The sequence below is a fragment of the Pleurodeles waltl genome, chromosome 3_1 (genome assembly GCF_031143425.1).
Source record: "Pleurodeles waltl isolate 20211129_DDA chromosome 3_1, aPleWal1.hap1.20221129, whole genome shotgun sequence".
Lineage (NCBI taxonomy): Eukaryota > Metazoa > Chordata > Amphibia > Caudata > Salamandridae > Pleurodeles > Pleurodeles waltl.
Window position 1 is genome coordinate 239441798 of NC_090440.1, and position 21745 is coordinate 239463542.

Genomic DNA, 21745 nt, shown 5'->3' on the forward strand with positions numbered 1-21745 from the left:
CTTTAGTACCCCAAGCACCAGGGTTATCATTTACCAGGGACTTAGAGGGTGCTAAAGGTTTTGCCAATTGGGGAAACTGCAGTTTTGGAAAAGATCTGGCACTGTGGATCTGGATTTCAGGAACCCAATGCACTTTGTCGAAATCACAGATGCAATTCAAAAGGTGGGGGGTAACTGTCAAAAAGGCACTTTCCTACACACCTGATCTCTGCAGATTAGTTTAAACCACTGCAATCACCTTGGTGAACACCCAAAGGGCATTGGAAAGGACAAAGTGAAGCACGGTGAACGGAGTGCTCCTAGCCTACTGTGAACCTCAACACCTGCGGGCAGGCAGGACGTGGATGTGAAAAGTGTCCTGCAAGACCAACTGTACCATTCAGTCTCCTGGGTCTAGGGCAGATAGGATGTTAGCTAAAGTGAGCATCTTTAATTTCTCCTTGAGAAAGATGAAGGGACTGAGTGTCTAAGATACGGCAGAGACCCTTGTCCTTTTTGGGGACCAGAAAGCAGCAGGATTGGCAACCACAGCCTACTTCTGGTCCAGGAACGCGCTCGATGGCGCCCTTGGCCAAGAGCTGTAACTTCCTTTGAAAAGAAACAAGTGATCCTGTTATATTCAGGTGTTTATTGGAATGGTGATGCGTGGATTAAGAATGTTGGGAGATTCTAGAGTGGACAAGTGGAGACGGTTGGAGTTTGCTGTGTGAGATGGCGGTTGGGATGCTTCCCTCCGGAAGAACTTATCTTTAATCTTCAATAAAGGCTGAGGAATGTACTGTGAAATCCGCTTCCAGCGTCTTCTTGACTATCCGGTGTACAGCATGTAACAGATCCTTTGTCATCTGATCGCAGGATAGTGGTGTACAAAGGGACAGCATAGAAGCCTTCGAACAGGCCCTTCGGACTATTTATCAAAACCCACCTAACTTAATGGATTGCCACCAGAGCAGGAGATAGAAAATCCTGTCATTAACTGGGCCATGGCAGGGGAGAGTCAGACTAGGAAGGTTTAGAGGCTGCTGTTTGGGTGGGGGACTTGGGAGGGGAGCATGAGACTCCTATTGCTCATGCGTAGTCTGCCTAGTCTCTGAAGAGATGGGTGCCAAAGGGCGTGTTCAAAGAAGCCTGGATATCCCCCGAAAAGGCAGACGTCCCCAGCTAGATGTGGCGACTCAGGGCCACTGCCAAAGAAACTGCTCTACCTATCAGGTTAGTTGTGTCAAATCCAAAATGGATAGTGAACTTTGCTGCATCTCTCTAGTCAGCAACAGCCAAAGTACAGCCTGGGCCTCCTCCGGGACCTGTGGTACCACTAGTGCAACCATATCCCACAGTGTATGGGAACAGCCACCAAAAATGCATGCTGTGTTCATGGACCACAATACAAGGCTGGTAGAAGAAAACATCTTCCCCAGACCTTTTGGATTCCCTGGCAGGGGAGCAGAAGTTAAAACACCATGCCTAGGGAGAGGCTTGGAGCACCAAGATCTCAGGTGTGGGTTGTGGCATCAAAAAATGTGGGTCCCTAGATGCAGGGCGATCGTGGCAGGCAAACCTGTGGTGGGTTTCCACCAGGTACCCAGTAGGCTGTCAGTGAAAGCATAATTGAATAGGAGCAGATGTTCTGAGGAGGAAGTACCTGGTTGCAGCATCGGTCAAGAAGTTAGTCTTGACTGCCACCGAGGGCAGTTAAAGGTTCAAGACCTCAGCTACCCTCACCACCATAGTGCAAGAAGCCCCCTCTGCTGTAGCCACAGTAAGGTGAGAATGTATGCCAGTATCTGGAGGTGTTGAATCTGCTGCCCTCACCCAAGTATTCATGCCAGTCCATTTCTTTATAGGGCTGTATTTGAAAGTCCAGTGACTAGTCCCAGTCATCCCTGAAGGCTAGTTCATAGAAAAAGGGCTCAGGATCCAAAAAAGGAGTCAAGACTCCTGCCAGTGCCAAAGTTGGAGTCTTAAGATGCCCATCTGGCTCTGTGTTGACTACAAAAAGTTGAAGAAGAAAAAAGCCCATCAAAAAGTGAATGAGGGGTAGTTCTTCAAATCCGTACTTAGCTGGAGTGGAAAGAAAAGTACTGATTTGAGTGCCTGTGTGGCTCCTGTATAGGACCAGCAGTGTGTCACAGACTACCCGACCGACTCCGAGCCGGTTGATGCCACATACCAGAGTGCAGGGGGACTGGTCACAAAAATAGTCTGCATCCAGTCCAACGCCTGGAGAGTACAGAAAAGGTTAGGAAGCTGCAGATGGAAGTTATCAGATAAGTTACTTAACTGTGGTAACTGTTTCTGGTGAAGCAGGTGGGCTGGTGAAAACTCTGCAGGTAGTATCCATCACAAAGATTGTTAATCCAGGTAACTTCCTTCTGATAATTCCTCAGCAGTAGCGGAGAGTACAGAGAAATACTCTGCCTATAGATGAGGGCTGATAGTTAAAGAATATCCTTAACAGGCCTGGCAAAGTGCCCAACCCTACATACTTAACAATCCAGACAGCAGTGCTTGGCAAAAGGGTCCAGAGCCACCCGCACACTATGCAGATCTCAAATAGTAACTCCCCTGGCAACAGCAGAAGCTGTGGATTTGGCCATGCTGAAAAGTACCAAGTCCTTCTGGAGGATCTTGGCCAAGGCATAGCATGCTTTGATGCACATGTTACAACTTGATAGGGTTCTTTTCTGTATATTTTTAGCCTTCTTTGTAGCAGACAAAGCTGGTTCATCCAGTTGTATGTCTTTAGTGTGATCCAGATAGTCAACAGTCCACCTAGAATCCAACCAATGCAGCAGCTCCTTTGTGGTTAGGACACTGGATAGATTGGGAGGGTGAAAGTCACAGGTGGAAAGGAGTCACCACTGCAAAAGCAATGATTCACAGCACCAATTTTGATAAAATCAGGTAAAAGGGGGCTGGGAACTAAGCTTGTATCTCGCTCACTTTGTTAAACTGTTTTAGAGACACGTCAGCAATGTTCCCCTGGCATCAGACTGGATCCAGATATTTATTTTCTTCGAGCAATACCCTTGTGCGTCAGTAGGTGGGATCTGTCGACTCTGCAGGTGTCCTTGGCGTCGTAGTCACCCTGATAACATCTGTAGTACATAGATACCACATCAGTGCAGTGACCGTCTTTTAACTACTTTCCACGCCAAAGCACAGAGCTGCAAAGACCAGATTGGTGCAGCAGAGCCAAGATCCTGAATGGGAATTTCCTGTCCCCAGAAATCAGTTCAAGTGGGGAGAATGGGCGGGCCAATAAGGAATCTGCAACTAGAATACGTCTACTAGATCTATTGTTATCGAAGGTAAGAAACTTGTGCATCTGAGACTTCTAGTTTCAGATTCCTTACATTTGAATAGATACCCAAGCAATGCCATCCTTGGAGGTGGGCTGTGAATCAAGATCATACTAGAAAGTCCTGCAGGACCGAACGACCAAAGTAGCCATCCTGACGGACTCGACTGTCCAGGCAGTAATGTTTAGCAAACGTGTGCAGGGATGCACATGTAGCTGCCTGGCAGATATCCAGGACAGGAACTCTGCGTGCTAATGCAGTGGCAGGAGCAGTTGCTCTGGTAGAATGAGCAAGCAAGCCCTCAGGGGTTGCTTCTCGGCCAAAGCATAGCACATCTTCAGGCAAAGTACCCATTGAGAGATGGTATGTTTTTGCACTGCTTTTCCTTTCTGCGCACCCACATATCCAACAAAGTTGATCGTCCACCCGGATATCTTTAGTACAATCTAAATAGACCGCCAACGCTCTCCTCATGAGAAGGATGTAGGGGTGCGTGAAAAGTAGGCAAGGTGATGGACTGGCCTACATGAAAAGGCATAACCTTGGGAAGGAAGCCTTAGTGCACAGACAAGTATGGGGGCTTTGAGGAAAGCCTGGAGCTCACTCACCCTGCGAGCAGAAGAGATGGCATCAAGAAAAACAGTCTTTAAAAGTTAGACGCCATAAAGGGCAATTGTGCATCAGCTCAAATGGAGTACACATTAAGTAAGGACAAGACTGAGGTCCCACTGAGGCATGATAAATGGATGAGACCTTTAAGGAATCGATAGACAATAGGAGACTTAGTGAGGGATGATTAGGTAACTTAAAGGCCGAAATGGACCATAAATACCTTTTAAGGGGGCCCAAAGCAGAGTCCTGCTGGGCTAAACAAAGGATTAAAGACCTTGCGCCACCTCTGGATGGAGACGCCATCGACAGCTGAGTCTGTTCTGGTGTTCAGAGAGCCCGCCAGATGTTGAACCACTAGGGTAATGTCCAGATGTTCTAGCCATATCCAGAGGCATACAGCTTCCTGACAAAGGATCCAGGACCCTACTCCACCCTTTTTGTTGCAGTAGTACATGGCAGTAGTGTTGTCTGAACACTTGCACTACTTTCCCTTGGAGAGAGGGAAGAAATGCTTTCAATGCAAGCCTGTGATCTCCCAGGATCTCCTGAAGACGGATATGGAGCCCAGAGGCTCCTGATCGCAACCTCTCCCATGTGGCTACCCCATCCCAAAAGTGATGCATCTGTCACTAAGGATAGATCAGGCTGGGGAAGGGAGAGCTCTGCCGTGGACCCAATGCGGATTCAAAAGCCACCACTGCAGGTTTTTCGCAGTCCTCTGAGATCTGAACCATGTCAGATGTGCCTGATGCTGCGCCCACTGGAACTTCAAGTCCCATTGCAGAGCCCGCATATGCCATCTGGCATGTGTCACTAGCAGGAGCCATGAGGCCCAGCAGCCTCAGTCAGTCTCACTGAAACTGAAGACGGAGGCTGAAAGACCTGAATCATAGCCTGAATATCTTGGACTTGCTTTTCGGGAGGATAAGCCTGAAACTGCAAGGTGTCCACAATAGCTCTGATGAAAGGGAGCATCTGAGGGGGGGGGGGGGGGGGGGGGGGGGTCAGGTGTGACTTTAGCATGTTTATGGTGAACCACAGTGTGTGCAGGACGCTTGCCATAATCTGAAGGTGGGAGACGCATTTCTGGGGAGAGTCCACCTTCAACAGCCAATTGGCAAGGTATAGGGAAGACAGACCCCTAACCTGAGGTGCAACCACCGCCACTACTTTCGTGAACACCACAGGGGCACTGGTAAGGCCGAAGGGGAGCACAGTAAATTGAAAGTGCTTGTGACCTACCACGAATCGTAGGTAATGTCTGTGGGCAGGCAGGATGGGAATGTGGAAAAAGCGTCCTGCAAGTCCAATGCTACCATCCAGTCCCCTGGGTCCAAGGCAGACAGGACCGGAGCCAGGGTGAGGATTTTGAATGTCCTTCGAGAAGGAAATTGAGGTCCCGATAAGATAGGATAAGCCCTTGTCCTTATTGGGCACCAGAAAGTAGTGGGAACAACCACCACAACCTAACTCTGGCGCAGGGACCTTCTCTATGGCTCCCTTGGCCAAGAGAGCTGCAGCTTCCTGGCAGAAAAGTGCCAAATGATCCTCCGGAAGATGGCTGACTGATGGAGGAATGGCTGGTGGGGCAGAATCAAGGGGGAGTGAGTAGCCCTTTCGAACGATCTGCAAAACCCACCTGTCTGTAGTGATCGATTCCCAGTGGGGCAGGTGATGGCGAATCCTGCTACCAACTGGATTGGAGTGAGGAGACTGATTAGGAGGGTTTGGAGGCTGCAGCAGGCACAGGGGTGGACTAGGCAGACAGCTGGTTCCCTGTCCCATGCTGGATTCAGTGTCCCCAGCCATGCAGCAGCTGAACAGCATGGGTGGCAAGGTGGCTGGGATAGGGACGCAATGAGCTCCTTCCTTAGCCATGAAAGAAGCAAAAGGCAGATTTGGGGGCGAGAAGCAGTGGAAAGGCTGAGGGACTGAGCTGTAGCCTGGGAGTCCTTGAACCTCTCCAAACCTAAGTCTGCCTCATCTCCAAAGAGACGGGAGCCAAAGGGTATGTCCATAAGAGTTTGGACATCCCAAAAACCCAGGTGTATGCAACCAGGCATGGCGCCTCAAGGCCACCGTCGTCACAGCCAATCTAGAGTTGGTTGTGTCCAGCCTACATCTGATCGTCAACTTTGCCACATCTTTCCATGAGTGATAGCTTGGGATCCGATAGCATGGGTCTCCTCCGGTATCTGTGGCAGAACCTGCTTGACTGTATCCCAAAGAGTTGGTATAGTGGCCCAAAAGGCATGTGGTGTTCACAGACTGCAGCGTGAGACTGGAGGAAGAAAACTTCCCAAATTGTTCCAGCCTTTTTGATTCTCAATCCGGGGGTGCAGAAGAGAATGGGACTGAGGAAGAGGAAGCCTGGATAACAAGGCTCTCGGGCGTGGAGTGTTAGGACAGGAATTTAGAGTAGTTCAGGGTGGGCCGATGGCAGCACACAGTAGTCCTGTGCACAGGAGCCCCTGTGTTGGGTCTGGACCAAGTACCCAATAGGACATTGGTGAGGGCTTGGTTGAATGGCAAAAGGGGCTCAGATGTGGAAGCCCCTGGCTGAAGCACCTGTCAGCAGATTTGGCCTGACCTGAACATTGGGCAGCTCAAGGCCAAGGACCTCAGCTGCCCTACTGACCACCATAGAATAAATCACTCCTTCCACTGTAGGAAAGGTAGGAGACAGCATGCCAACGTCTAAAGAAGTGTCCAGGCCACTGGCCTCACTGAACTCCTGTGCCCAGTCCAAATTAGGGTCATCCAGTATTCATAAGGGTCCAGGGACCCTCCAATCCTTTCCTGAATTTGTACACATAAGAAAAAGGGTCAGAATCGGCCCCATCAAACCGTCCGCGTCAGCAGATGCCGTTCAGACTGTTGGGGATGAGGAGGAAAAGGGGGGGGGGGGAGGGTCTGTTGTGGTCACGCTGCAGGCACCACAAACAGACCTGATACGGATCAGTCACTGACATGCGGTGACAGTCCTCGTACAGTTTGAAACCAGTCTTCCTTGACTACTCCCCCCCCCCCCCCCCCCCTTCCTCCTCCTCCTCCTCAAAAAACCCTCAAAAGGGTCAAAATCAGGCAAGAGACCAGGGTAGCTCCCCGGATCAGCACATGGCGTGGAAAGAAAAGAACTGACGTCACTGTGCTGAGGTGGCATCTATGTACTACTCCCAACGTCATCACTAAGACTAATGCCAACAATGCCTGCAGTCTCAATTGACGCCACCTACTGACGCACAAGGGTATTTGAAGAAAAAATCTCCAGATCTAGTCTGACACCTGGGGGAAAACTCTAAGGTAAGGAATCTGCAACTGGAAGTCTATCAGATACTGTGCGTTCAAGCTGAACTACTGTAGTGAGCACTACTGTAGTGAGCTGTGCAGTTAAACACCCCCTCATACACGAAAAAAAAGTAAGTTACGTGGAAGATTTAAATTCTGCAACAAGTCGAGGAATCCATTTACAATTGGGGTGTCTTGCTAATCACCACAACGCAGAAGACTAGTAGAAACCTACATTGTTGCAAGTCCTAGCTCCAGAGAGGAGAGGGTTTCACCTTCCCTGACAGAAAGTACTTGCGACCACCCAAGACCAGCATTAATAGAACACATTCAAACTAAACTGCCTTTAGCACAACTTGTTTACAACCATAGACATATCCAATTTGTCAGATATCCATTATGGGGAATGAAAATGTCACTTACCCAGTGTACATCCGTTCGTGGCATCAGTCGCTGTAGATTCGCATGTTTTGCATAGCTCGCCATCTGGTGTTGGGTCGGAGTGTTACAAGTTGTTTTTCTTCGAAGAAGTCTTTCGAGTCACGGGACCGAGTGACTCCTCCTTTTGTCTCCATTGCGCATGGGCGTCGACTCCATCTTCGATTGTTTTTCCCCGCAGAGGGTGAGGTAGGAGTTGTATTGTAGTAATAGTGGCAATGCAATGGAGTGACTAAGTATGTACCTATTTAAGGTTAAAATAATATATATACAAATAGTTGAAGGTACCTTCCGAACTGCTACAGGCTCCCGGGGAGGCGGGTGGGCACATGTGAATCTACAGCGACTGATGCCACGAACAGATGTACACTGGGTAAGTGACATTTTCAGTTCGATGGCATCTGTCGCTGTAGATACGCATGTTTTGCATAGACTAGTAAGCAGTTACCTCCCCAAAGCGGTGGCTCAGCCTGTAGGAGTGGGAGTAGTCTGAAACAATGTTCTTAATACGGCTTGACCTACTGTGGCTTGTTGTGCGGATAACACGTCTACACAGTAGTGCTTGGTGAATGTGTGAGGCGTAGACCATGTGGCTGCCTTACATATTTCTTGCATTGGGATGTTTCCTAGAAAGGCCATGGTAGCACCTTTCTTTCTGGTTGAGTGTGCCCTTGGTGTAATGGGCAGTTGTCGTTTAGCTTTAAGGTAGCAGATTTGGATGCATTTAACTATCCATCTGGCTATACCTTGTTTTGATATTGGGTTTCCTGCATGAGGTTTTTGGAATGCAATAAATAGCTGTTTAGTTTTCCTGATGCTCTTTGTTCTGTCAATGTAATACATTAATGCTCTTTTGACATCTAAAGTATGTAGTGCCCTCTCAGCTACGGAATCTGGCTGTGGGAAGAACACTGGAAGTTCCACTGTTTGATTTAGATGGAACGGTGAAATAACTTTTGGTAGAAATTTAGGATTATTCCTTAGGACGACCTTATTTTTGTGTAGTTGTATAAAAGGTTCTTGTATTGTAAACGCCTGATTCTCGCTTACTCTTCTTAGAGAGGTAATGGCGATGAGAAATGCAACCTTCCATGTTAGGAACTGTATTTCGCAGGAGTGCATGGGTTCAAAAGGTGGACCCATAAGTCTAGTTAAGACAACATTTAGGTTCCATGAAGGAACAGGTGGTGTTCTTGGTGGAATAATTATTTTAAGGCCCTCCATGAATGCTTTAATGACTGGTATCCTATATAGGGAAGTTGAATAGGTAGGCTGCAGGTATGCAGATATTGCTGCAAGGTGTATTTTAATGGAAGAGAAAGCTAGGTTAGATTTTTGTAAGTGAAGCAAGTAACCCACTACATGTTTTGGGGTTGCGTGTAATGGTTGGATTTGATTAATATGGCAGTAGCAAACAAACCTCTTCCATTTACTGGCATAGCAGTGCCTGGTGGATGGCCTTCTGGCTTGCTTTATGACTGCCATACATTCTTGGGTAAGTTGTAAGTGCCCGAATTCTAGGATTTCAGGAGCCAGATTGCTAGATTCAGCGATGCTGGATCTGGGTGTCTGATCTTTTGGTTGTGTTGTGTTAACAGATCCGGCCTGTTGGGCAGTTTGATGTGGGGTACTACTGATAGGTCTAGCAGCGTTGTGTACCAGGGTTGCCTTGCCCAAGTTGGTGCTATTAATATGAGTTTGAGTTTGTTTTGACTGAGTTTGTTTACCAGATAAGGAAGGAGAGTGAGAGGAGGAAAAGCGTAGGCAAATATCCCTGACCAGTTCATCCATAGGGCATTGCCGTGGGACTGCCTGTGTGGGTATCTGGATGCGAAGTTTTGGCATTTTGCGTTCTCTTTTGTCGCAAACAAGTCTATTTGAGGTGTTCCCCAGAGCGTGAAGTAAGTGTTCAGAATTTGGGGGTGAATTTCCCATTCGTGGACCTGTTGGTGATCGAGAGAGATTGTCTGCGAGTTGATTCTGAATCCCTGGGATAAATTGTGCTATTAGGCGAATTTTGTTGTGAATTGCCCAACGCCATATCTTGTGCCAGCAGGCTCAATTGCGTTGAGTGTGTTCCCCCTTGTTTGTTTAGATAATACATTGTTGTCATGTTGTCTGTTTTGACGAGAATGTATTTGTGAACTATTATTGGTTGAAAAGCCTTTAGTGCTTGAAAAACTGCTAGCAGTTCTAGGTGATTTATATGCAGTTTTGTTTGATGTACGTTCCATTGTCCTTGTATGCTGTGTTGATCGAGGTGTGCTCCCCACCCGGTCATGGAAGCATCTGTTATTACGTATTGTGGCACTGGGTCTTGGAAAGGCCGCCCTTTGTTTAAATTTATATTGTTCCACCATAGAAGCGAGAGGTAAGTTTGGCGGTCTATTAACACCAGATCTATAAGGTGACCCTGTGCTTGTGACCACTGTGATGCTAGGCACTGTTGTAAGGGCCTCATGTGCAGTCTTGCGTTTGGGACAATGGCTATGCATGAAGACATCATGCCTAGGAGTTGTAATATCTTTGCTTGTATTCTTTGTGTTGGATACATGCGTTGTATGATGTTGAAATTTTGAATTCTTTGTGGACTTGGAGTGGCTACTCCTATTGTGTTTATTATGGCTCCTAGGTATTGTTGTACCTTGCATGGCAGAATGTTGGATTTTGCGAAGTTGACTGTGAACCCTAGTTTGTAGAGGGTTTGTATGATTTGATTTGTGTGGTGTGAGCACGTTATTAACGAATGGGTCTTAATTAGCCAGTCGTCTAGATACGGGAATACATGTATTTGCTGCCTTCTGATGTGTGCAGCGACTACTGCTAGACATTTGGTAAAGACTCTTGGTGCGGTTGTTAAACCAAAAGGCAGTACCTTGAATTGGCGGTGTATTCCTTTAAATACAAACCTTAGGTATTTCCTGTGCGATGGATGTATTGGTATATGGAAATACGCGTCTTTGAGGTCCAATGTTGTCATGTAGTCGTGTAGTTTCAGCAATGGTAACACTTCTTGTAGTGTGACCATGTGAAAGTGGTCTGATTTGATGTATGTGTTTAGTATTCTTAGGTCTAGGATTGGTCTTAGCGTTTTGTCCTTCTTTGGTATTAAGAAGTACAGTGAATAAACACCTGTGTTTATTTGTGTGTTTGGTACTAACTCAATTGCATTCTTTTGCAATAGTGCTTGAACTTCTATCTCCAGGAGCTCGGAATGATGTTTTGATAAATTTTGTGCTCTCGGTGGTATGTTTGGAGGGAATTGTAGAAATTCTATGCAATAACCATTTTGGATAATTGCTAGAACCCAAGTGTCTGTAGTGATTTCCTCCCATGCTTTGTAATAATGACCTATTCTTCCCCCCACTGGTGTTGTGTGGAGGGGGTGAGTGACATGTGAGTCACTGCTTAGTTGTAGGGGTTTTGGGGCTTTGAAATTTTCCCCTATTCTTAGGGAATTGCCCTCCTCTATATTGGCCCCGAAAGCCTCCCCTGTACTGTCCCTGGTAACTGGATGTTGTTGCCTGTGAGGTACTGGCTTGTGTGGCCTGACCCCGAAACCCCACTCTAAAGGGTGTTTTGCGGAAGGTGCTGTAATTTCCTCTGCTCTGCGGGGAGTAGAGTGCGCCCATGACTTTAGCAGTGTCCGTGTCTTTTTTAAGTTTCTCAATCGCCGTGTCCACTTCTGGACCGAACAGTTCTTTTTCGTTGAATGGCATATTGAGAACTGCCTGCTTAATCTCTGGTTTAAACCCAGACGTTCGTAGCCATGCATGCCTTCTGATGGTCACAGATGTATTTATTGTTCTTGCAGCTGTGTCTGCTGCATCCATGGAGGAGCGTATCTGGTTGTTTGAAATGTTCTGTCCTTCCTCAACCACTTGCTTTGCCCTCTTTTGTAGGTCTTTGGGTAGATGTTCAATGAGATGTTGCATCTCATCCCAATGGGCTCTGTCATAGCGCGCAAGTAGTGCCTGAGCGTTAGCGATGCGCCACTGGTTTGCAGCTTGTGCTGCGACTCTTTCCAGCTGCATCAAACTTGCGGCTTTCCTGATCTGGGGGTGGTGCATCCCCAGATGTGTGGGAGTTGGCCCTTTTCCTAGCTGCTCCTACAACGACAGAATCTGGTGGCAGCTGTGTAGTGATGAAAATAGGGTCTGTAGGAGGCGCTTTATACTTTTTTCCACCCTTGGTGTGATTGCCCTACTTTTGACCGGCTCCTTAAAGATGTCTTTTGCGTGCCGAAGCATACCAGGGAGCATAGGCAGGCTTTGGTAGGAGCTGTGGGTGGCGGAGAGGGTGTTGAATAGAAAGTCATCCTCGACTTGTTCTGAGTGGAGGCTTACATTGTGGAATTGTGCTGCTCTAGCCACCACCTGAGAATATGCAGTACTGTCTTCTGGTGGTGATGGCTTTGTAGGGTATGCCTCCGGACTGTTATCTGACACAGGGGCGTCGAATAAGTCCCATGCGTCCGGATCCTGGTCACCTTGGCTCATGGTGGTGTGAGCCGGGGAATGTGATGGAGTTTGTGCTGGTGAGACGTGCATTATAGGTGGAGGAGAGGGTGGCGGAGTAACCTTTTTCACAATTTTTGTTTGTGGTGTTTGGTCAGTTTGAAATTCCAGTCTTCTTTCTCCTAATAGGGGGAAGGGTGCTTATCTTTCCTTTCCCCTGCTGTATAAAAATACGTTTCTGTGTATGGTCTACATTAGTGGATTGCAGGTCTTCCTCAAACCTATGCTTTCGCATTTGGGAGGTCATAGATTGCTCTTCTGTATAAGAGCCTGAAACTGGGTCGGTTGCAGGTTGTTTTGGCACCAAAACCCTGTCTGCATCTTTTTTCGGCTCCGAGGTGACTTTTTTCTTTTTCGGAGTCGAAACATCTCGGCGTCTATCTTCGTCGGTGCCGCTGTCTCGGCGTCGAGCCGTGTCTACACCGCTATCTCGGTGTCGATGTAGGTCTCCAGCACTTTCTCGGTACCGAGAAGGCTGCGTGCCGGTGTCTCGACCGGAGTCGGACGGTCTCGGCGCCGACGGTCGGTCACCGAATTTATGGGTGGAGCCATGGCCTGGTGGCAGTGGCGTCCCCTTGACAATCTTCTTATGAGTGGTTTTTGACGTCTTACTCACGGTTCGTGGATCGTCTAATTCCTCGGAGTCCGATTCGTGTATTGAAAAGGTTTCTTCCTCTTCTTGTATCTCGAACTCTCGGTGGGCTGTCGGCGTGGACGCCATTTGAAGTCTTCTGGCTCGACGGTCTCGGAGTGTTTTCCGGGACCGGAACGCACGACAGGCCTCGCAAGTGTCTTCACTGTGCTCAGGTGACAGGCACAGGTTACAGACCAAGTGTTGGTCTGTATAGGGGTATTTGTTGTGGCATTTGGGACAGGAACGGAACGGGGTCTGTTCCATCGGCGTTCTTCTACACGCGGTCGGGCCGAGCAGGCCCCGATGGGGGATCGAAAACTACCCCGAAGGGCTCCGGAGCTCTTCGATCTTCGATGCGGTGTTGATTCTAACTACGCCGATCCCGAACGCAACAATACCGACGAAAATCTTCCGAAATTTAGCTGTTTTTCCGTTCCGAAACTCAGAGCGACAGGAACACGTCCGAACCCGATGGCGGAAAAAAAACAATCGAAGATGGAGTCGACGCCCATGCGCAATGGAGACAAAAGGAGGAGTCACTTGGTCCCGTGACTCGAAAGACTTCTTCGAAGAAAAACAACTTGGAACACTCCGACCCAACACCAGATGGCGAGCTATGCAAAACATGCGTATCTACAGCGACAGATGCCATCGAACTTATAGTTCCCTATAATGTTCCCCTTCCAACCTCTGTACTCTAAGCCTGTGTTGCAAGGGCAGGAGGACGTGTCCTCCCACTAAGGAGTTGGGAACATGCATCACCATTCCCAAATCCCAATGAACTAGTTTCAGAAGCCTCCAGAACTATCGAACATTTTCACTGGCTATGAAATGCTCCATTGCACAGGCAAGGTATGTAGCATCTTTAGGGGGGGGGGGGGGGGGGAGGTTGCCAAGCTGGTGTCCTTAATCCTGTCAAAAACCAAAATGACTGGGTAGTTTACATAAAACCAAAACTTTTGTAGACCATTTTTTTCTTATATTTAAATACTATGGTATTTAAGTAAGATATATACCACACTGACAGCATGTACCACCCAACTCCCTTTACATCAGTGAGGGATACAAGTTTTTTTCTTTTTCCACAGTTCAACAACTTGATTATGAGGAACTCACCTTAACCAGGACTTTATTCAAAAGAGGTGTCTCAGTACCAATCTGCTGTTGCAGCCACAGGACAGCTGCTATCAAAGTTAGAACACACAGGTGGCACTCAAGTACCAGCGTGCTGGATCACCAAAGTTCCCCTCAGGACCATTACAGGAAAATAGGTGGTTGAGAGTCACTGAACAAATCCAGTGATTACTCTGGAGAGCTGCCAACATCTGAGCCAAAGGAAGCATTTTTAATTTCTGTACAGGAAGAATTGGTTGAGGAAACTTAATAGAATTAGATTAGTAAAATGGTGACTTCTGCCTTTCGCATGGCAGAGTGACTGTTTTCCTATGAAAAATTAAACAAGGAAGCCACAGGACCAAGACCACCACTGGCAGCTGTTTCATAGGAAGTATAAGTCACCTTATCAGGTATCCTTCAGACATTACCTTGATTGTTACCATAATCTCTTTAGAGTATATCAGCTAGCCATAAAAAGAGCAGAGATGGCATATGAATGGAATTCCGATAACTGGAAAACAGAACCAGATTAAGCCCACTCTTTAGCGTAAAGCTGACTAAGAAAGTAAAATTACTACATTTTCCTCTTACCCAGCTCCCATATGGGAACTTGGGTTGGGCTACAAATGGTTAAGACAATTGGGACTGCAGTCTTAGCGCAACAAGTTTGCTTTCTTATCTCATCATAAAATGTTTGCTTCAATTATAGGCAGGGTAATTCAGTAATGCTAGTTCAGAGAACATTCACCTTTCATTACTAGCAATCCTGCGCCCTGCAGTAGTGATATTTCTCTTTTCAAACTTCTGTGAGGTGGTCTTCTGGAAGTTCAGGTCTAGTTGCACTGCCTTAGATGTGTACCAATGAATAGTGAGAGCATCTTAGCAGTTTTTGTTGAAGTAATATCAGCTGACTCCGCTTCACTATGTACAAAGTCCCAAAGAAGATCACTATGTAACTTCTATATTCTTTTAAACTAATTTTTCTCCCAATCGGCAGAGGAAAATGGTCTGCTGCAGCCAACATATGAGGTGTATAGACCAGTGGTTCCCCAACCTGTGGTTGGAGGACCCCTGGAGGTCCACAACTGCTTAGAAAATTAAATATTAACAGGTTAGGATTTTGGGGTGGGGTTGGGGGGGGGGTGAAGGACAACAAACCAATGCACTGCCTAATAGACTGTAAAATCTTTCAATAGTGTGGATGGACTGAAATGCACGGTCAGGAGTTTGCTCAGCCCATCTTTGGGTTCACTTTGCATCAGGGTCAACCCCTGGGCTGGGTAGAGGGCTCAATTTCTTCTACATTGCTTTCACACTGACAAGTGGGCTGACCAGTCAAACATCAGGTCTAAAATATAAAAATCCCTTCTGAGAACCACATGAATTGGTAACCTTGGCCCCACTAATCTCACTGCTGCCTTTTTCTGCGTTGGTTCTGCTTGTTTACACTCACTCATCGCCAACTGCCTACCTAGAGGAAGACATGCCACCAGATACTGGGATAGATTCCTTGGCTTTAAAATACGAAGACAGGTGGAATAAATGAGTTATTCGGTGATATTCCTGTACCAGTCTTTTACTCCGATACAGAGCCCATCCAAGGGCTGAAGAGCAATAAGTATCAACAAATGCCAACAAGACAACGCTAACAGTGGTACTGCGGGAAAAGCTTAAGCAAATCTACATGACCAATTTATCGACAGGGTTCTCCAGGGATTGGTGGTGTGAATGTCTCAACACAAAGTATTGGTATTTTGTGTTTGTTTGCACTGCAAACAGATCTACTTCTGGTGTTCCCCTAAGTTTCAATATCTGTTTGAGTACTACTTGACTGAGCTCCCATTTATGATTATGTTTGTCTTGCACATTGTCTTTCTATAGACAATGTACTGCTGTTAGGTAAATCTTGTCTGATTGGCCCACTTCCAGACCTCCTGCGCTAGTCTTGATGGAACAAATAATGGAGTTCCTCCCAGTTAATGTAAAATATTGTAGTATTGCCTATTTGGATGGGAGATTTTTCCCCACCACTCTTTCCGAAAGGCTTTTAAGGCTAGGAACAACATTTTAAGTTCCAGGACATTGATGTGCTAGACTGTTTGTTCCACCTACACACCTGACCTTAAGCCCATATGTGATCCCTACCCCCATACAGGAGGAGTCTGTAGAAATAGTTACTGTTTGGGTTGGTTGTGTTAAAGATCCTCCCGTTAAATGTGATCTGTTCCACCATGCTAACTGCTCCTTTATTTTCTGCATGACAACCAGAAGATCCTCCCAACTCCCTGTAGTGTGGGGCCATTTGTAGCCATTCCTGAAATGGTCGCATATGAAGCCTTGCATATGGAATGAGGGATGCATGAGGCAATCTTCTCCATAGTGTGCCTCAGTCCTTCAAGTCAGATTGCCCCTTCTTGTGCAGGCAAGTATCTTGAAACCTTTGTCTGTATTAATTCTTGCTTCTGGTCCGGTTCTGAATTTTTTTTGTATTTACATAATACATCTAACACTACCTGTATATCTGTTTTGCAATTAATTGCTTAATGAGTTTACTCTTACTAGCCAGTCAGGGTAAGAAACTTGTATTCATGGTCTTCTGGGCACCCTTTCTATTGCTCCTTTTCCCAGCAACTCCTCTACCTCTGAGTAGACATGAAGTTTCCACCTTTGATTGGACCTTTTCCCTTGGTCTCCTTGGAGGCATTTCAGTTCTATGCAATATCCATATTTTTTGATGTTTGACAACTGTGGCATTATCTTCCTCTGCTCCTGAAGGAAGTTCATCCTGCCTCCCACTGGTAGTATGTGAGAGCTGCCTGTGCTTGGCTTGTGCCTTGAAACCCATGATGAGGGTGAAGTAGGAAAGGCTCCTCTTTCTGCTGGCCTCTGGACTGGTGTGGTTCATCCTTTAGGATTACCTTTAAATTTCAGAGCTCAGAGTATTGTCCTTTACAGCTGTTATAGGGTTTCATCAGCTGTATTTCCAAACAGTTCTCCATTGAAAAGCATGTTTATGTTCGAGTGAACTTCTGTTTTAAACCCAGACACCCTCAACCCTGCATGGTGTCGAAGTTGCTCCCGCCACCATATGTTGACCTGCAGGGTCTGCAGCATCCAGTGCCAACTTAAGGCATGTATTGGTGATGTTTTTGCCCTCTTCCACCAGGGAATCAGCTCCTATGGTATTGTTCAGGCAAGTGTTTCATTATCTCTGCCAGTTCATCCCATTGCAGGTATGCATAACCTATTTTGAAGAGCACTGGAGTTTGCTATGCTTCGAGTTGCAACTCCTCACTTGAAATTTCAGTCTACCATATTCATCTTCGTTTCCTTGTCTGGAGGTGGCCTAGACTTAGTTGGAATGTTTTTTTCCTAGCTGTAGCTTCTATAATAGTCATCTGGAACTGTTCCCCTTAAGTATAAATGGTCTTTGGTGAGTTTATATTATTTCTCTGCCCTCTGTCAGTTCTGCACGTTGCAGGCGCCTTCAAAGCTCTTCTCCCCTGATCCAATATGCTGGACAGCATTGGCAGGAGCTGGTTCCTGGTCCTAGGAGGGAGCAGGATTGATTTATAACTCCTATAATTGCACTCCATACTTATCAGTTTTTTTTTCTCCATAAGATGCCCTTGCATAGCAATGTCATCTATAGGCCATGTCCTTGACTTTAGTCAATTCCTTTTTCAGGAGATTATGTTTCGATGTCTTGCCAATGTGTTCTGGTAAAATCAAAACCTTGACTTGCTAGTTCCTTGACATCCCTTAAGTCTCTTCTTTAGGAGTTGAATACTTGAGGAATTTAGAATTCCTCAAGCACTGCTGTCTTTCCTTTTCAATGACCTTCAACATTGTGGAGTAGGCTCCTGGCCCTGCATGGCACAGTGGGCCTGCCTGTGCTTGTCCCTTGCCCTCCGCATCTTCAGTTTAAGATCCACACAGGTTGTGTAGTCCTCACCATTGTGGTCTAGTGAGACACCGGTATATGCCTAACATTTGTCTTTCCGGAGGAATTCATGGTGGCACTTCTGGCCGCGTTGGATAGTGTCTTCTCTATATCACATGGCACATGGAGCCCACCTGTCCGGGCATTCTCCCATCTCAGAAAGACATTAGATAGATATTCCTCCTCCAGTACTTCCCTTTCAAAGATTTTCCATGGGTTCTGTTAGACGAAAAGCTTCCTTTAAACTTATTCGCACACTGGAAAGAGCAAGGCTTCCAGACCGAACAGTGGAAAAAAAAAAATCTGAAGACAGCGACCATGAGTGGGAGCTTCCTTGGAAGGCGTATGAGAGGGTGGATACAACACCAAATGGTGGATTGGTTGACAAAAAACCTATATAGGAGGATTCCGGACCCTATCAATAGATGGATGAATAATACACAGCATGTGAGTCAGGAAAAGATTGACACCGCAAAACCTCTATTCATCTTCCACCAGAAGAATGTCAATCTCCCCTGCAATCTGAAAATGGTGTCTGGGTATCCGAATAGCATTTTATGGAGGCAGGACACCTTCCTTTCCTCTGAAAAGCACAAAATAGCTGTACTCCAGTATCAGCCAAGGCCTCCATCCTGTCAAAGTGGCGCAAGAAGCGTTCATTTTCTCTCAACACTGGCACCCACTGGATGGTAGCCTTGGACAGGAAAAGACTTCACATCGAGATCGCAGATGTGTACTCCAAAATTCACTCTGGAGTGGGAGGGGCAGGACAAGATGATGGGGCAAGAAGGATATTAAAGGCAGGGCAAAGCAGCTTTGATCTGAAAGAACCATTATGTCTGATCTTAATCTCAGTGGGGGAAATGCTGTATTCTGCCTCCGCCCAGCTGGGCATTTGCTTGTGAGCACAAGTTAGGAGGACCGATGTGGGCTATAGGAAAAGTCCACTTGAATAGCCCCTGAACGTTCTATACTGCTGGTTAAATTGCTTAGCTTTAGACAGTCTCAAATATGATCCGGTGTGAACTTCTTTAAACCATTATGGCACCAATCAGTTTTCTCTTTAAACAATCTGGACTCAAATGGCATATCCATTAGGGACACTTGCAATTTTGGTCAACACACTGTTAATCTTAACCAGGAATCAGACATTACCATGTAGTACTGTTATGTCTTAACTTGCAACTAGTTTCACAACCGATTGTATATTTACCACACATTGTTTTACCTCATACATAATGAAACTGCTGGAAAATACTATTTTGTGAATGTGTGTGTATATATTTGTTTAAGTCTTAAGTGGGAGAAACTATGTAAGCTCTTGACATGGAACTTTCAGAAGGAACAAGGTCCAGACGTAGCACATGGGTGGTCACATCTTTTGAACATTAAAGCTATGGAAAAATGTACCTGCAATACGTGGGACATGCGTAAGGGCTGAGCCAACCTGGAGCCCTCCTACTACAGTAGGAATGGAAAGGGGTGCCCTCTTCATGTTTTAAAATGCTAAAATTATTTTAGTATTAGACTCCCACCTTGTAACACCCTCTCCCACCCAAGTACTGCCACGCCAGTTTTTTTTTGTCTACAAGCAAGCAGGGACTCCTGAATCTTACCTGTGCCAGATATGATCATGGGACCACACAAACTGTCCGACTGGCTGTTAATTGGTACCGACAGCAGTTGTGGTTGCATAATTGAAAGGGAAAGTGCTGTACTGAGGTAGAACACCACAATCACTGAAGATAATCTTATAGCTCTTAATGCAAACCTACCAGCTTATCTGGGAATCAATTTTGGGCTATAAGCAAACAGCTAGGCTGGTACTGGGTTGGTGTTATCAGTACGTCCTAGATGAATATGCAGTCTTCATCTAAGAGCCACTCCACTCAATTCCAGTAACAAATGAATGGAAAGGGGGGTGGGGCCCTCTGGAAATGCAATTACCAATTCTGAGTTTGTGTTACAAGGAATCTGCCTAATCTCAATCCTGCAATGGTCTGTAAATGGGTGGTGCAAATGGACCAGTACCAACTCACTGGCAACTGCAGTTAAAACAGTACCCCTTGCCCTCCTCCGCATTCAGTAAAATATAGTATTATTAAATATACATTACATGGTGCCTTATAAAGGCCAGTGTGCTCAAAGGACATTGATACAAAGAATGCTTAACCTCAGATGAGGTTTGAGGATAGTGACTAGTCAGATCACTACCTGCTACAAAACTGCCATCTGCATTCCTTGGATCAGAGCAAGGTCCTCACTGGCAACTCATACTGTAGATTTTAGCTTGCCACATACTGCTGAACTTGAGCAAACTACATACAACAGGATCTAGCTCTTCCTAATGCATGCATTAACTGCTGCACTTCCGGATATTTCTTAGGGTACATTTAAGCATAAGCAGTTTGTATGGTTCACCTGGGCCATTTACCAACATTACACAAATTAGTTAGTGACTTGTACCACCTTCAACAAGTCATGAGAACCTAAATTGTTATTTATGCAAAGTTGTGAGGTACTGTTAGGCTGAAGACTATGCAGAGAAATACAAAGTACTTTATTTCCTTTACTGTAAAAGTAAACAAACCATGGGAATGCTCAAAACATTAAGGCGCAACCACCAAGGACCCCAGCATGGATCTTCAACTGCCCAATCAAGGCACAGAATACTACAAGCTTAAGCAAATGGTACACATATCCCCTCCATAAAAAAATAAAAGAACATTGTTAAAACGCCCCAGTGAAGAAAAAAGTAAATAATGCATATATAAAATATTGCAGAAAAATATTACATGAGGACATAAGTGACATTAACAGAGGCAAAAATACCACTTTCTCCCAACCTCACACGATCTTGGGACAAGGGGAGCATACACATAGGTGCATTTACCTGATCTCTGCAGAAGAATGGGCCTGGTTGTGCATTGCAGACCTGGCATACGGAGTCTTCTAGGTAGGGATCAATTTGAACCTAAAACAGGTTAAATGAAATTATTCACTAGTTTACTTCAAAAAAATATATATATATTTAACACTGCAAATCAATTAAGTACAACACATACCTGGTCACGTAGTACAGGCTTAGTTTACAAGACAAAATGATTACTCAGTTGTAACTGTCTAGTAATTGCAATAGGCAACATATTATGCATGAATCTGAATAAAACCTCAAACGTTAACTTCAAACAGCACAGACTAATACCACCCACACAGCACAAACTAATACTACTATGCTCAGATAGATGTTGTAGTATTAAGAACGCTCCAAAAGTGGTCTGGGAAGTAGGAACTAAAAATTTTAAGTGCATGAACTTGGTCTTGCTACATACAAACATTTCTGAATAAAAAGGTGGTTTCTATGGGTCAGATGTATCAGAGGCTTTTACCCATTCTGTGTATGGGAAATGGTTTCTACCTATGGTCCTATATTCTGACCACAAAAAGACAGCTGAGTCGTATGGAGCCGGAGCGTCTATCAGGCAAGGCAATATTTATGCACCAGAAAAGGGTGGGGGTACAAATTACAATATAACTATTTTAGGACAGGGAGGGCACTTAGTAAAATATTTTGCTTGGCATGACAATTGTGTGCACTGTTCCTGGATGTACACATGCTACAAATTGAGATTACAATGAACTTTGCCTCTTGATGCTCTTTGGACAGAATAAGTACATAGCATTTTCAGAGCAGCATCCTTAGAGGTGCGTTGTTCCACAGCACAATTTAATGCTGATAAATTCCGAATAGTGATTCTCCACAAAGCAAGCTTAAAGATCTACCAACTAAATCTGTGCTAATCTGACATTGCCAGTGGAGCATTTTGCAGTGAGTTCATTTGGGTCTTATGAATTTCCATTTGACCCAAATCCACTATGGCCATGCCATGTTTGT

General features: G+C 45.8%; 1 protein-coding gene across 4 annotated transcripts in view; it reads right to left on the reverse strand.

Annotated features, from left to right (window-relative positions):
• The window catches only part of CPEB1 (cytoplasmic polyadenylation element binding protein 1), a 376131-nt gene that overhangs the window by 15739 nt on the left and 338647 nt on the right, over positions 1-21745 (reverse strand). For all 4 annotated transcript variants that reach the window (XM_069222313.1, XM_069222312.1, XM_069222314.1 and 1 more), the window contains one exon: positions 20744-20824. In XM_069222313.1, coding sequence (XP_069078414.1) covers positions 20744-20824 — 81 coding nt within the window. The remainder of the gene's footprint in view (positions 1-20743; positions 20825-21745) is intronic.